This window comes from Crocodylus siamensis, chromosome 9 (assembly GCF_052110815.1).
Source record: "Crocodylus siamensis isolate JL-2025a chromosome 9, ASM5211081v1, whole genome shotgun sequence".
Taxonomy (NCBI): Eukaryota; Metazoa; Chordata; order Crocodylia; family Crocodylidae; genus Crocodylus; species Crocodylus siamensis.
Window position 1 is genome coordinate 5,865,690 of NC_143403.1, and position 12,809 is coordinate 5,878,498.

Genomic DNA, 12,809 nt, shown 5'->3' on the forward strand with positions numbered 1-12,809 from the left:
GCTGATGACCTGATTCACGCATGACTATTGTGATAACTCTGAACACATGGCTGATGGTCCAACTCACCCACGACTAGCGTAATAGCAACTTTGCACGCATGGCTTATGGTGATATTCACTCACTAGTGTCATAATGGCTTTGGACATGTGACTGATGGTGCGATTCACCCATGACTAGTGCAATAACTTTACCTGCGACTGATGGTACAATTCACCCGCGACTAGTCCGATAACAGCTCGGCACACGTGGCTTGTTTCAATTGCAAAATTCCCAGCGAACGGTGCGACATGTAACACCACGCCGGAGGCGCAAGCCCCACAAAGGAAACCAAAGGGCAGCAGCTCCTCACCCCGCAGGCGAACTCCAACCCAGGCCCCCGAAACTTGGGGCTCGAGGTGGGGGCCGGGCCGCATCGGCTAGGCCACGTGCTCCAACGACCGCCCCTGCACTCAAGCTGGCGCCCCGCCCACCCCGCCCTCCGATTGGCCGCCGGCGCCGCCCGTCTGCCGCGCCAGCCAATCCGTCGCTTTGTTTGCGTCGGCTGAGGAGCCAGCCGCCATGAGGCGCTGGGGCCTGCCGCTGGGCCGGTGGGTGTGGATATGGGCGCTGCCGCGCCGGGCCATGGCGGGCCGGGAGGAGCTGTGGCGGGTGCTGGAGCGCGCGGCTCCGCCGCTGCCGCCCTTCGGGGCCCGGGAGCCGGAGGCTGCGGGCGAGGCGCGGGCCGCGGAGTTCGCGCGCTTCTACCGCGAGCTGGGGCCAGGCGCGCCCCGGGCCGAGCTCCTGGCGGGGCTGGCGCGCGACTTCGGCGCGGACCCGGCGCGGGTGGCGGAGGGCAGCACGCAGCTGCTGGAGGCCCACGAGCGGCGGCGCGAGTCCGGCGCCGTGCTGCAGGCCCAGGCCCGGCTGCGCTACGCCCTGCGGCCTCGCTACCGCGGCCTCTTCCGTGGCCTGGCCCGGCTTGACGGCGGCCTCCGCTTCCTCGTGCAGTTGCGGGCCGACCTGCTGCAGGCGCTGGCGTCAAGGGAGGCAGATGGGCCGCACGTCAAGGTGCGGGGCAACGTAAAGGGAAGGGCAGCCAATGGGGGAGGGGGTGGGGCATCATGTCAAGGGTCAGAGCCAGTGGGTGTAGGGGGCGGGGCTTGGGAAGGGAAAGATGTGCCAACGGGTGATTGAGGGCGGGGCATCATGATGTCAAGGGACAGAGAACCAATGGGTGTAGGGGGCGGGACTTGGGGCAAGGGAGGGGAAAGCAGTTGGTGTAGCCTCAAGGCAGGGAAGGAGAGCCAATGGGTGATTGAGGCAAGGCATGATGTCAAGGGAGAGGGAGCCAATGGGTATGGAAGATGGACTCAGGGAAGGGAGGTGTAGGGGGAAGGACTCAGGGCAAGGGAGGGAAGCCAATGGGTGTAGGGGGCGGGGCTCAGCCAGGGGCCTCATGTCAGGGGACAGGGAGACAATGGGTGTAGGGCAGGGGTGGCCATTCTATCTAGCCTACATGGCCCCTAAAAATTTAGAAAATTAATATTTATCTGTTCCTAGCTGCCTGTCATGTGGCCCTCTGCTCGCAATAATTGCCTGCCCCAGTGTAGGGGCAGGGCCTCAGGGCAAGGGAAGGGAAGCCAATGGGTGATGTGGCTGGGGCTGAGGGAGGGGCCTCATGTCAAGGGACAGGGAGCCAATGGGTGTAGGGGCATGCCTCTGGGCAAAGGAAGGGGAGCCAATGGGTGATTAGGGTGGAGCTGAAGCTGGAGGACCAGTAGGTGTTGGGGGCGGGGTTCTGAGGGGGTGGGCCTTAGGGCAAGGGAAGAGGGGCCAATGGGTGCATTGGGGAAGGGGCCTCTGGAGGGAAGGGAGCCAATGGGTGTTGTAGGGGCAGGGCTATGAGGGAAGAAGGGCCACAGGTCAAGAGGAGGAGCCACTTGCATTGGGGGTGGGGTTGCCATAGGTGGGGTTGGGAGGGGCAACACATGGAGAGAAAGCAGGGCCTGTGGGTACTGGAGGGCCCAGGCTGTGGAGGGGAGGAGAGGGGCTGCACATCAAGATGAAGGGGGGCCCTATGGGTTCTGAGGGGGCTCTGTTCATGGGGATGGGGACTGACTGCACATCCAAGAAGTGGGGCTCAAAGGTGCTGGGTGGCCCTGGCCAGGGTGATGGCAGGAGGGGCAACACATCATGGTAAGGAGGGGTAATGGGTACTGGGGCGTTTCAGGTCATGGGGAGTAGGATCGGTTGCATGTGTAAGGGGACACACAGGTGCTGTGGGGGGGGGCAAGAAGAGAGGCTTCTGTGTCTCCTAGTGGGGTGCAGGTGCATGTGCTGACTGATAGAAGGTGCTTCCTGAAGTGATGCTGCTGCTGATCCTAGTGGGCTGGTGCAGGGAAGGTGGTGTCATGTTGCCCATGCACTTGGGTGTGGAAGAGGGGAGGAGACTGGCCTGGCTATGCCAGCAGTTGGGTGTGAGAGGTGCAGAGAAGCGAGTAGGACATAGCAATGGGTTTATAACAAGCATAGCGTTGGAAGGGGCCTCAGAGGTCACTTTCTGCATTCACACACACATGCACACATGCACGAGGGCTCTCTCACACTCAGATGCAGGATATGCTCTTGCTGAGCCACATGATAATGCAGCATTTGGTGACAAGGGAGGAATGCCGTTAGTGTTGCCTTTGCTTTGACGTGCAATAAATTGTGTTATAAGAGTGGAAGAAGTTGACTTGGCATGGCATAAAGTAGTGTAACTGGGGAAGTGATTGTAGCCAAGATTTCATTATCAGAAAGCACAGTCAGCAAGGGGAGATGATGCCGTGGTTCCAGAGCGTGGTGTAGCAGTGATAGCGTTTAGCATGATGCCAGAACAAGAGTGAGCAATGACATCAATGAAGCAGGATGTCTTTGGGGAAACAAAGCCCTTGTGATGTGCAGTGGAGACAAATAATATAGATGCATAGATAATATGGATGCCGTTCCATAGCCTATCGGCACTGATAAAAGGAAAATTCACATTATCAGCAATCTTCTTTTTTTGGCTGATGCGGCTGATAAATAATGTTGCTGTTAAATGCCACATGCATGCAGGGGAGGGCAGGAGTGGGGAGGGGTTTGACGCATGCACACACGCCAGGGGAGGCATGGGGAGCAAGTGCCCCCCCCGCAATTGTCTGGGGCAAGGGTGGGCTGTGCACTCGGCCAAGGGCAGCGCCGGGCTCTTCCCGGTGTGGGGCTGTGCTTGGGGTGGGCTATGGGGGTGATAGCAAATTTTAGGGTGGCTGTAGCTCCCCCAAAATAACCACTTCCCCCTGATAACCTTCCTTTCAGCGCAGCTGCCTGGCCTGGGCCCAGCCCCCACTGGGAAGAGCCTGGCACAGCCCCTGGCCCTGAGTATGCAGCAGGCAGCCTGCCCTCATCCCACACACAGATCTAGGGGGGCAAATGCCCCCCATACCTTCCCTGGGGTGCACACAGCAGTGGGAACTGCCTGCCCCGTGCTCCCGGATGAGCCACCGGTACTGTCTCTTGCTCCGCCCTGGCTGTGCAGCACCTGCCTCTGCCCCGGCTCCAGCTCCACTCCCCCCTTCACTGTGGGGGGCTTGATCTGCCTTCCCACACTTACAACTGGACACTGCTCTCCATGCTACCAGGCTACATATTGGAAATAATTGGCCATCGGTATTGGCCCAAAAAATCTTTATTGGTGCACTCTTGGACAATAAAGAGATTGTACTAAGTTAGGAAGGAATGAGGTGGGGCAGGGGAGGAAATGGCACAATGTAACGTGTTGATGTGGCCCTGGGTTGTACACACCAGTGAGGTGTGGCTACTCAAGGCATTAAGAGATTTTAGATAGTAGGATTGAAGGGACAGCAGTGAAGATGTTATCAGGACATTGCATATGTATAGGTGTATCTCGGTGTCATCAAAGGCTGAAATTTTTTGGCTGGGAAGATGTTTGGAGTTTTCTTGTCAAGGATAAGCAAGATGAACCCTGCCTGACTTACAAAACCATCACTGGAGGTAAAAGGTTGATATAAGAAAATTATGTTATTTGTAAACAGAACTAACTTGCCTTATTGAAGTAACAAAGAAACCAGTGAGATGTTGTAAGTAATGAACTCCTCATGAGTCACAGCACAAATGCACATTCAGTTTCCACATTATCTTAAATAAAAGCAGCTTCTTTTCACAAATTATCAATCTAAAAAAAATCAAAATAAGAAATGACTAGAAAGTACCACATTGCTTATTATGAAAAGTATAAGAGAAACCATCTACATCCATTTCAAAGCGGCACTTTGAAGTGGGGAAAATACTGCCTTTAGAATAAAGTCTCATTGAAAAAGCCTGTCTGTGTGAAAGATTGTCTTTCAAGTCATTCAGATCTTGGATAATAATGGTTGTTAGAAAGGTGGCACACTCACATAGGTGTTCCGTTACGTTATCATCACAAAATCACAGTGCTTTTACTTGCGAATCTTGTCTTTCATTCCCTTTAACTTGTACGAATATTAGGCTTTTTTTTTTTTTTGGAAGCAGCTAGTTTCAACATTATGCACATAATACTGTGGGTTTTGGTTCAGTTTAACTGCTAAAGTTCTAGGCCAGTTGCAAATGTATCAGATGTAATAACATTGGGTTTTAAATATTGCAGTCATTAAATAGCATGTAAACCACCAGGGTTATGGCCTTTCGGTAAGTTTTGAGTCCATCTTTTGGACAGTTAGTTTTTTATAATCTAGAAACAAACAGAGACATTACCTTTTTAACTATTTGGCATTTTAGTTTTGGCTATGCTCACTTGTTCACAACGGCAAACCAGTTCTGGAATTATGTATTTATTCAGCTAAAAGGTACAGGGAGAACTAAAGACTATTTATTCCAAGTTATTCCTTTAATATACTTACTAATCTTCCAGAGAAAAATAATAGTAAAGAGAGGAGTTTGATGGATGAGTAACTGGATGAGGAGGCTGATGCCTAGAGTGCGGTCTGTATGCGTTCTAAATGCATCCTTAAGAATAAGTCTGATTGCTTTTAGCTTGCAAGGTCACAAACCTGGAGATTTGAGAAGTAAATGCATGGTAGTATGTGAAATTCCAGTGACTCTTTGCATGGGACATGTCTCTGAGGTATTTGACGTATCCTAAAACAAGTATAAATTCTAATACGGTTTTAACATTTTATGAATTTCCCAGTATTTTCATTCTAGTATGTCATCATCAACAAAACACACGACTCCAGCAGTTTACTTAACTCATTTGTTTTAATGCTCCATAAATGCATTTCAAAGATACCCTGATAACTGCCTATTAAAACTAGTGGTTTTATCTTACAGTTCTGGTAATCCTTTTTAGTATCAAAGTAAGAAACATGGGCTATTTAAACATGTATTTTGTTGACTTCTTGCAGACTGGCAAGTGTCTTCCTTGTATGAATTTATTGTGGGTTCCCCCTATGAGAACATCTGATTTTTTTCTACAATTGATGGCTTGGCTGTTTTCAGTTGTGATCCTGTATTCATGTTTCTCAACAATTAATGGAATTTTTACTGCATTTTTCACATGCCAGCACTATAATCCTTATTTTTACAATATTTATTTCCCAGCTAAGCTTCTCAGTTTAGTGATCTGTCATGACAAGGAGCTCATTAAAACTAGCAAGAGAGCAGAAGATGCTTATAAAGTCTCTTGATGTGCTTTTATTTTTAATGGATGGAGTGCATGTCTACTACTTCTAGGCTGTTGACATCCTTTCTTCAGGAGAATGATTTTGGCACCGTTGAACTGTGCATTGCCTCCGTCAGTTCTGTAGAGAGAGTTCCATTATAGGGTTTCCTAATTCAACTTGTGATATTATCACTGTTAAAGCAAAATTACCTTGGCTTGACTTTGACTGCAAATCTTGTTGAGTTGGATATCTTCTAGTTCCCTTGAATATTTTTGTATAAGATGCATTCTTGCTCATTTATAATCAGTTATGGAGCATGGCAATCGGAGATAGACGAGACGCATTCTTGTTTGTAATCAGTTATGAAGTGCGGTCACACAACTCTGTTTTGTAATATGCAATCTGTATTGATCTCTTCTGCAATAAAGGTAGGCAGAAAGAAAATGGAATTATGAAATAGCATGCAACACTTCTGTTCTTTCAGTTTCTGCCGTAGGTAGCACATTTGTGCTGTAAGTGAATGAAACTTTCCAAAAACTAGATGTCTTTGTTTGGTGGGTTTTTTCCAAAAAAAAAAAAAAAGGTTCAAACTATTTCCAGTTTAGAATGTAGTTAATAAAGAAAAGGGAGAAATTATAAATGTCAAATCCACCCCCCCACATCCAACCCCCTGTCTCTTATCCTTTGACTACAGCTATATTCATTCCCATTTCCATCCCACTCCACCTGTCTCTCACCTATTGACCAACACAATTTACATTTTAACTGACTGGCTTTCTTGCATACATATTGGCCTCTGGCTGCTTTGCTACGCCATCCAGGAAGAGCACAGACCATCTGCAGATGCTTCCTGTGCCTGACGAAGTGTAATTGTATCCAAAAGCTTACAAAGAAGATTTTTTCCAACTATTTGAGTTGGTTTAATAAAAAATATTGGATTTACCCAAAGAACCTTGTCTGTAAATCAATGTTTATGTTCTCCCTTTAGCACAGGTATCGTGTGGTCTTCAGTAAAACAGAGCAAACAGAACAGCCTATCGTTTTGCAGGTAGTGACACTCAAATTAACATTTTCTTGCTTTCATATTGAACTTGCTCCTTCCATGTTAATTCATGGAACTACTGCCTGACTGTAAATTCAGTTTTCTAATATGGGGTGAGAGCTAGCCACCTAAGACCATTATCCTATCTAAAAGGCAAAGAGCACCCAGATATTAATAAGTGGCATGTGTGAAGGAAGAACTTAATCCACAGGAATTTTTCCCATGCCCAAACAGTTTTGGTCACTTCCCGATGTTGGTGCTTCATCCAAAGTGTGTGTATAGTTTTAAAGTGGTATTACAAAAGTGAGTGTTGGGAAGCACGTGTGATTCTTGGAGAGGAACTGTGGGACAAGCAGCCAGTCAGCAGGTTGGCTCTAAGGGGTTTTTGTTTGTTCCTAATGGAAATAAAACAATTTAGTATCTTTTGAGTAATTCTCTAATCCTCAAAAAGAATACAGTGCCAAGATTGTTCTAATAACTAGGGATCTTGTTTCTGCACCTAATTTAAATAATGCTCCTCCTGTCACTATTTGTACCCATGCTTCAATTAAGGGAAGGCTATACGTTTAAAAATCCGGGTGATTTCTGTATTCTGCAGAACTAGAACTAAATATGGTAGCCTTTGCATTGTATCCATCTCTGCATGTTTTGCTTTTTTAAACAGAAGGATAAAAATCATTTAAGGTTTATTTCTACTACAGTTGCATCATGATTGAATCATGACTACAATAAATGCTTCACTGCCAACATGATATGTATTCTCGTGTAGTGAGACGTGAACGTTTACATCCTCTCAATGTAATGGACTGTTTGTTAATAGACTCAAGGTAGAGTATAATTGGCAGGACTGTATCAAAACATTTCTTACAGCGTGCCAAGAAATTTAGTAGAATAGTACCAGCTTTCATTCCAGGAAAAAGAGAGAGTTTAGCCATAAATATTAAGGAGTGTAGTGCACTGAAATTAAATGGGGAATGGTACACATTCAGGAATGCACCTATAGTTTCATAGTTTCTATGGTTGGAAGGGACCTGAGCAGATCATCTAGTCCGACCCCCTGCCATGGCAGAAAAGAATACTGGGGTCAAATGACCCCAGCAAGATGTTCATCTAACCTCCTCTTAAACACCCCCAGGGTAGGAGCCTGCACCACTTCTCTTGGAAGCTGGTTCCAGACCCTAGCCGCCCTGACTGTGAAGTAGCGCCTCCTGATATCTAACCTAAACCTACCCTCTGCCACTTGTGACCGTTATTCCTGGTCACTCCTGGCAGTGCTCGGGGAAACAGTGACTCCCCCAATGCCTGCTGATCCTCCCTGACTAGTTTATAACAGGCCCCGAGATCCCCCTCAGCCTTCTCTTGTGGAGGCTGAACAGGTTCAGGTCCCGTAGCCTCTCCTCATAGGGCCTGCCCTGCTGCCCCCTGATCATACGAGTGGCCTCCTCTGGACCCTCTCCATGCTGTCGACATCCCTCTTGAAGTGCGGCGCCCAGAACTGGACGCAATACTCCAGCTGCGGCCTGACCAGTGCCGCATAGAGAGGGAGGATCACCTCCTTGGATCTGCTTGAGATGCATCTGTGGATGCATGCCAAGGTGCAGCTGGCCTTCCTGACTGCCTCCCCACACTGCCGGCCCATGTTCATCTTGGAGTCAATGATGACCCCCAGATCCCTTTCCGCCTCCGTGCTGACAAGAGGGGAGTTCCCTAACCTGTAGGTATGGTGCCGGTTGTTCCTCCCCAGGTGCATCACCTTGCACTTGTCTGTGTTGAAACCCATCCTATTCTTGTCTGCCCACCCTTGTAACCTTAGATACTGCACATTTAGTTTAGTACTTGCTTAATAATGAACTAAATGCACAGTACCTAGAGTTACTGTGCATTAGCACTGTCACATGATTATTTAGTGATGCTAAGCTAATATGCAGTAAATAACACTGTGCAGTAGGTTATTAGCAGTTTGTGCTGTGACGCTTTACTGTATGGTGTTATTAGACTAATGCACAGTAAGTGTCTTGTGTAGATATACCCTGTGTGAACATCTTGCAAGTAAGTATGAATTTGTATCTGAGGATAGTATGGTCAGCTTAGACAGCAGCATCAAGACTGAAAGCCAGGGCAGTGGGGGCCAACCTCTTTGGCAGGTGTGCCACAAATAAGCCCAATATCTTCCTGAGTGCCATTTTAATTCTTTTCCCCATCTGCTTTCTGCTCCCTGCCCTGTGCTACACGCCTGATCTGCTGTTCTGCTTTCTGTCTCCTTTACTGTGCTCCCCAAACAGGTGCATGCCACACAAAGGCTGCCCATGCCACCTGAGGTGCACACATGCTGCAGGTTGGCTTCCCCTGGGCTAAGGAAAATGAGTAGATTCCTCTGACTAGATGCTACGTCTTCCTGTGAATTTGTACAAGGTGAAAAATACTTCTGACCAAGATGCAGTGTTTCTATTCAGGTATATCTACTAGTAGAAGTTCAGTAGATGATTAAATTGGCAGGAGCTGTTGTACGTGTGGTTCCCCCACCCCCCTGCCTCCTTGAGGACACAAAAATGTTTTCTGGCATTGGGAGCAGGAAGAAATTCTTTTTAAAAACCGTCTGGGACTTTTTCTTCAATTGGTTTTCCTGAAGTTTCTTTCCATTAAAGTGTTGTCAGTAGAAAAATTCAGATGCCAGTGTAGTAACTATAAAAGTAGGCCATGGAGATAACAGAAGAGCATAGTTTATGCAGACACCCACTTGTAGTTGGTTTGTTGTTTTTTGGGTTTTGTTTTTTTCATTTTCAGAATGTATACAACCAAACAGTACAGACATGAATCTGGGAACTTCTTTTTATGTGTGTATTTGCAGGGCTGGGGAATTGTAGAAAAAAGATAGATACCCTTGGTTCCAAAAGAGACTTTCAGAATACATTACTGTCTTCTGCTGGGATCTTGCTTTTGTTTAAAATCTCTGGAGTGTTCCTTATTCTTAATTCTCCAGCATGCAAAGAGATTTTTCTGTTAGTGCATTTCCCAATTCCATAGTGTGAAATACTTCAGGGAGAGAATAAATAAAAGAATAGTTTTACAGATGCAAATTAACACTTACAAAAGTGGAGTCAGGGAAGTTTAATGAACAATATCTATCACACATCGGACAAAACCAAACATTTTATGGACCAGATTACCAGAATAGTCTGGATGCAAGTGGAAGAGATGACCAGGGTCACTTGAAAATACCTTGGTTTCAGTGAATTCCTGTTGGACTGTAAATGGTACTTATGGTCTAAATACAGAGCAACAAAAGCATGCAAGAAATTAAGGAAAAAAATTTGTAGATTGTGGTTAACTAGGTAGTGGGAGAGCTTAGCTGGTAAGAAAAAATGCATCTGTTCTTCTCACCAATGGAATCTGAATTTTGCACAGACTCCATTGCTAGCAGTAATTGCTTCAGAAAAGTCCTCCATTTTTTACTGTAAAGCTGATGAATGCAGCTGATCTGTGTGTGTATACCAAACTTTCAGGTACTACTGTACCCTCCCTTCTGGCACAGTTATCCCAAACTGATGGCTCGATTGCCTTATACAGAATTTTAACTACTGCCATTTCATACTGTATTGCCTGTAAACTTACCTACCTGCAAAACTAGCAAGTCACCAGGAAAGCAGAGGTAGAAGTTTATTTAGCGTACAAAAATTAATTCCAGCAAGGATACCTGATCCCAGGCCCCCAAATAAAGGGCTGGCCCAAAGATCAAATCTGATCTTTTTTGTTTTATAGCAAAACTATGGAGATGTATATGATTAAAAAATGTAGACTCATTTTTTAGAGACCGATATATGGATAATTTCAAAAAGTAAGATATTAAATAGTGATCTAGTATGCAGCATTGCTTTAACTTACAGTCAGGTGGAAGATACCTGTTGTAGGCTTACAGTTTTTTCCTAATGAGTTTCCAGCACTTTTCCTTGCAGAAATAAATATTGGAGTGAAATTTGATCACTTAAAAAGGCCTGTCAAAGGCAAACAGCAACTTCCTTCTATTAAAGTGAAGGTTAAATAATGTGGAAACTCAATGAGTACCCAAATTCAGAAATGCAGTATCTAACCTGATGATAAATACAACTTCATGTGTTGTGCAAACGAGGGGAGGCAAACCTACCTGGGACCCCAGACTAGATCTGGCACAGGGCACCTGGGGCAGCGGCTGTGGAGGCTGTAGCCATGGCAGGTCTGGAGGTGGCAAGGACTTGCTACAACTGGTGAGGATTGCATTAACTAGAGTGCTGTTTGAGATAAACTTCACTTAATTTCTCTTCTGTGTTTATTTCTCAGTCCTTTGTTTGCCTTTAGAGAAAAATGTTTTGTACAGCCCTGCTAATTAGTGTGCAGATATAAGATAAAGATTTGTATGGATGGAAGCATAATCAACGGGAAACTACCAGCTCTGTTATAGTGCCAGAAGGTTAACACATCTGACTAATGCTGTTAAATCTGAAATAGAAAATTTCGACTGACAGGGAAGGCTAGCAGAGCTGGAACTGACCTATGCAAAACAGAAAGGTTGACTTCTGGCAAAATTATCCGATTCTTTTTTTTCCCCCCCTTCTACGTGGAGTTTTTCACATAATTTTTCCCCTGCTACGTGGGAAAATGATGTGTGGCCTTTTCATACTCCTGGCAAGGATTAGGTAGTATCAGTAAATATGTGCCTTTCAAACTAAGACTTCATTTGAGCTAGGGTCTCACTGAAGCAGTAGGTGGAAAATGAAGTGGGATACTTGCTTTTGAGAGGAAGGGGAAGATTTGTTCAATGACTAAAACTGATCTTTATTTTTGCTTAGTTATATTTTACCTGAAACCTATCAACTTGAAGAGCTGATGTATCTGGGTAATGCAAATTAGCGAACATCAAAAGTTGTGGTTAGGAGGAAGGGAGGAGGTGGTAAGTGGAGACTCATATCTATTAAACTTTTACATATAAAGGGAATGTGGCAAACTTGATTTAAGTCTGTACCTGGGTTTGGAGAAAAGCCAACATTTGGGGATGGATTTACCTTGCAAACTCCATTATCATGTCATTATCGCCAACTTGGCTGTAGGAGTTTTTCAGGAAGAACTAATTTAATTAAAAATTGAGGTAGATTAGTATAGATTGAAATAATCTGATTTTAATTGGCTACAGGCAATCTGGAATTGCAAATTCTAGAGTTATTTTAGCATGGTGTTTTTAAAGGGTAAAACATGCTTCAAGTGATAAGAACAATTTTCATTTTTGGATTACTTGTAGCAATTACCTTGGCCATGGAATTTTCCTTTGATGTGTGCCTCTTAAAAACACTTTCACTCTTATCTTCGTTAGGGCACTGTAGAAAATTCTTAAACTTTGTTAGGATGGTCCTTGGACCATATCAATGCTTTGGAAAAGTTTTTTTTAATTGTTCTAAAAATTATAGTGAATGAGGACACAATGGGGAATTATCTGTGTTTGTATATTAGGTAAATGTACAGACTATTCAACATGAAGTTGATGAACCAAGCTACTGCTTATTAATTGGAGAATGCTCTAGGAATGGCAGTGTCACATAAGCCTAAAACCATGGCCAGGTGGTCAGTAATTTGTTGAACTTTTTTTTCCTTTTTCAAATAAGGAATTTGAATTTTTGGTATAATATAGACTAGCATAAAAAGGAATTGCCAACAGCATCTCACAGAAACACATTGTTTAGAAGCAGGGGTTCTGTTTTTTTCTGAGTTTTAAAAAAATCCTCACTTTCCGGTTTAAAAACAAAAATAACCCCACAATTAAAATGAAACCATATGATATTTGATAACGATACACACTGTATTAATTGGTTTTTTTAATAGATATAGATAGATGTATATGTGTGTGTATCTATAAATTATTTATTAGTGGTGTTTTCTTTAAATCACAGAAAAATGTGGAGGATTTGGGGCCACTCTTTTAACTCAAAATTGGGTGGGTTTTTTTGAATCGGAGAAAACCAGGACCCCTGCTTAGAAGATCTGTACTTTGTTTAGGGTTGAAAATAATTACTTTGGTGTAGAAATAATTCTAGATTTGTAAATCTTCAATAAAACAGCTGACAACACTTAAGCGCTATTA

The 12,809-nt window shown here is 44.9% G+C and overlaps 1 protein-coding gene across 1 annotated transcript in view; it reads left to right on the forward strand.

Annotated features, from left to right (window-relative positions):
- The first annotated feature begins 534 nt into the window (after window positions 1-534).
- The window catches only part of MLYCD (malonyl-CoA decarboxylase), a 41,409-nt gene continuing 29,134 nt past the window's right edge, over window positions 535-12,809 (forward strand). Inside the window, exon 1 of the mRNA XM_090061977.1 lies at window positions 535-1,048. Coding sequence (XP_089918103.1) covers window positions 560-1,048 — 489 coding nt within the window. The 5' untranslated portion in view covers window positions 535-559. The remainder of the gene's footprint in view (window positions 1,049-12,809) is intronic.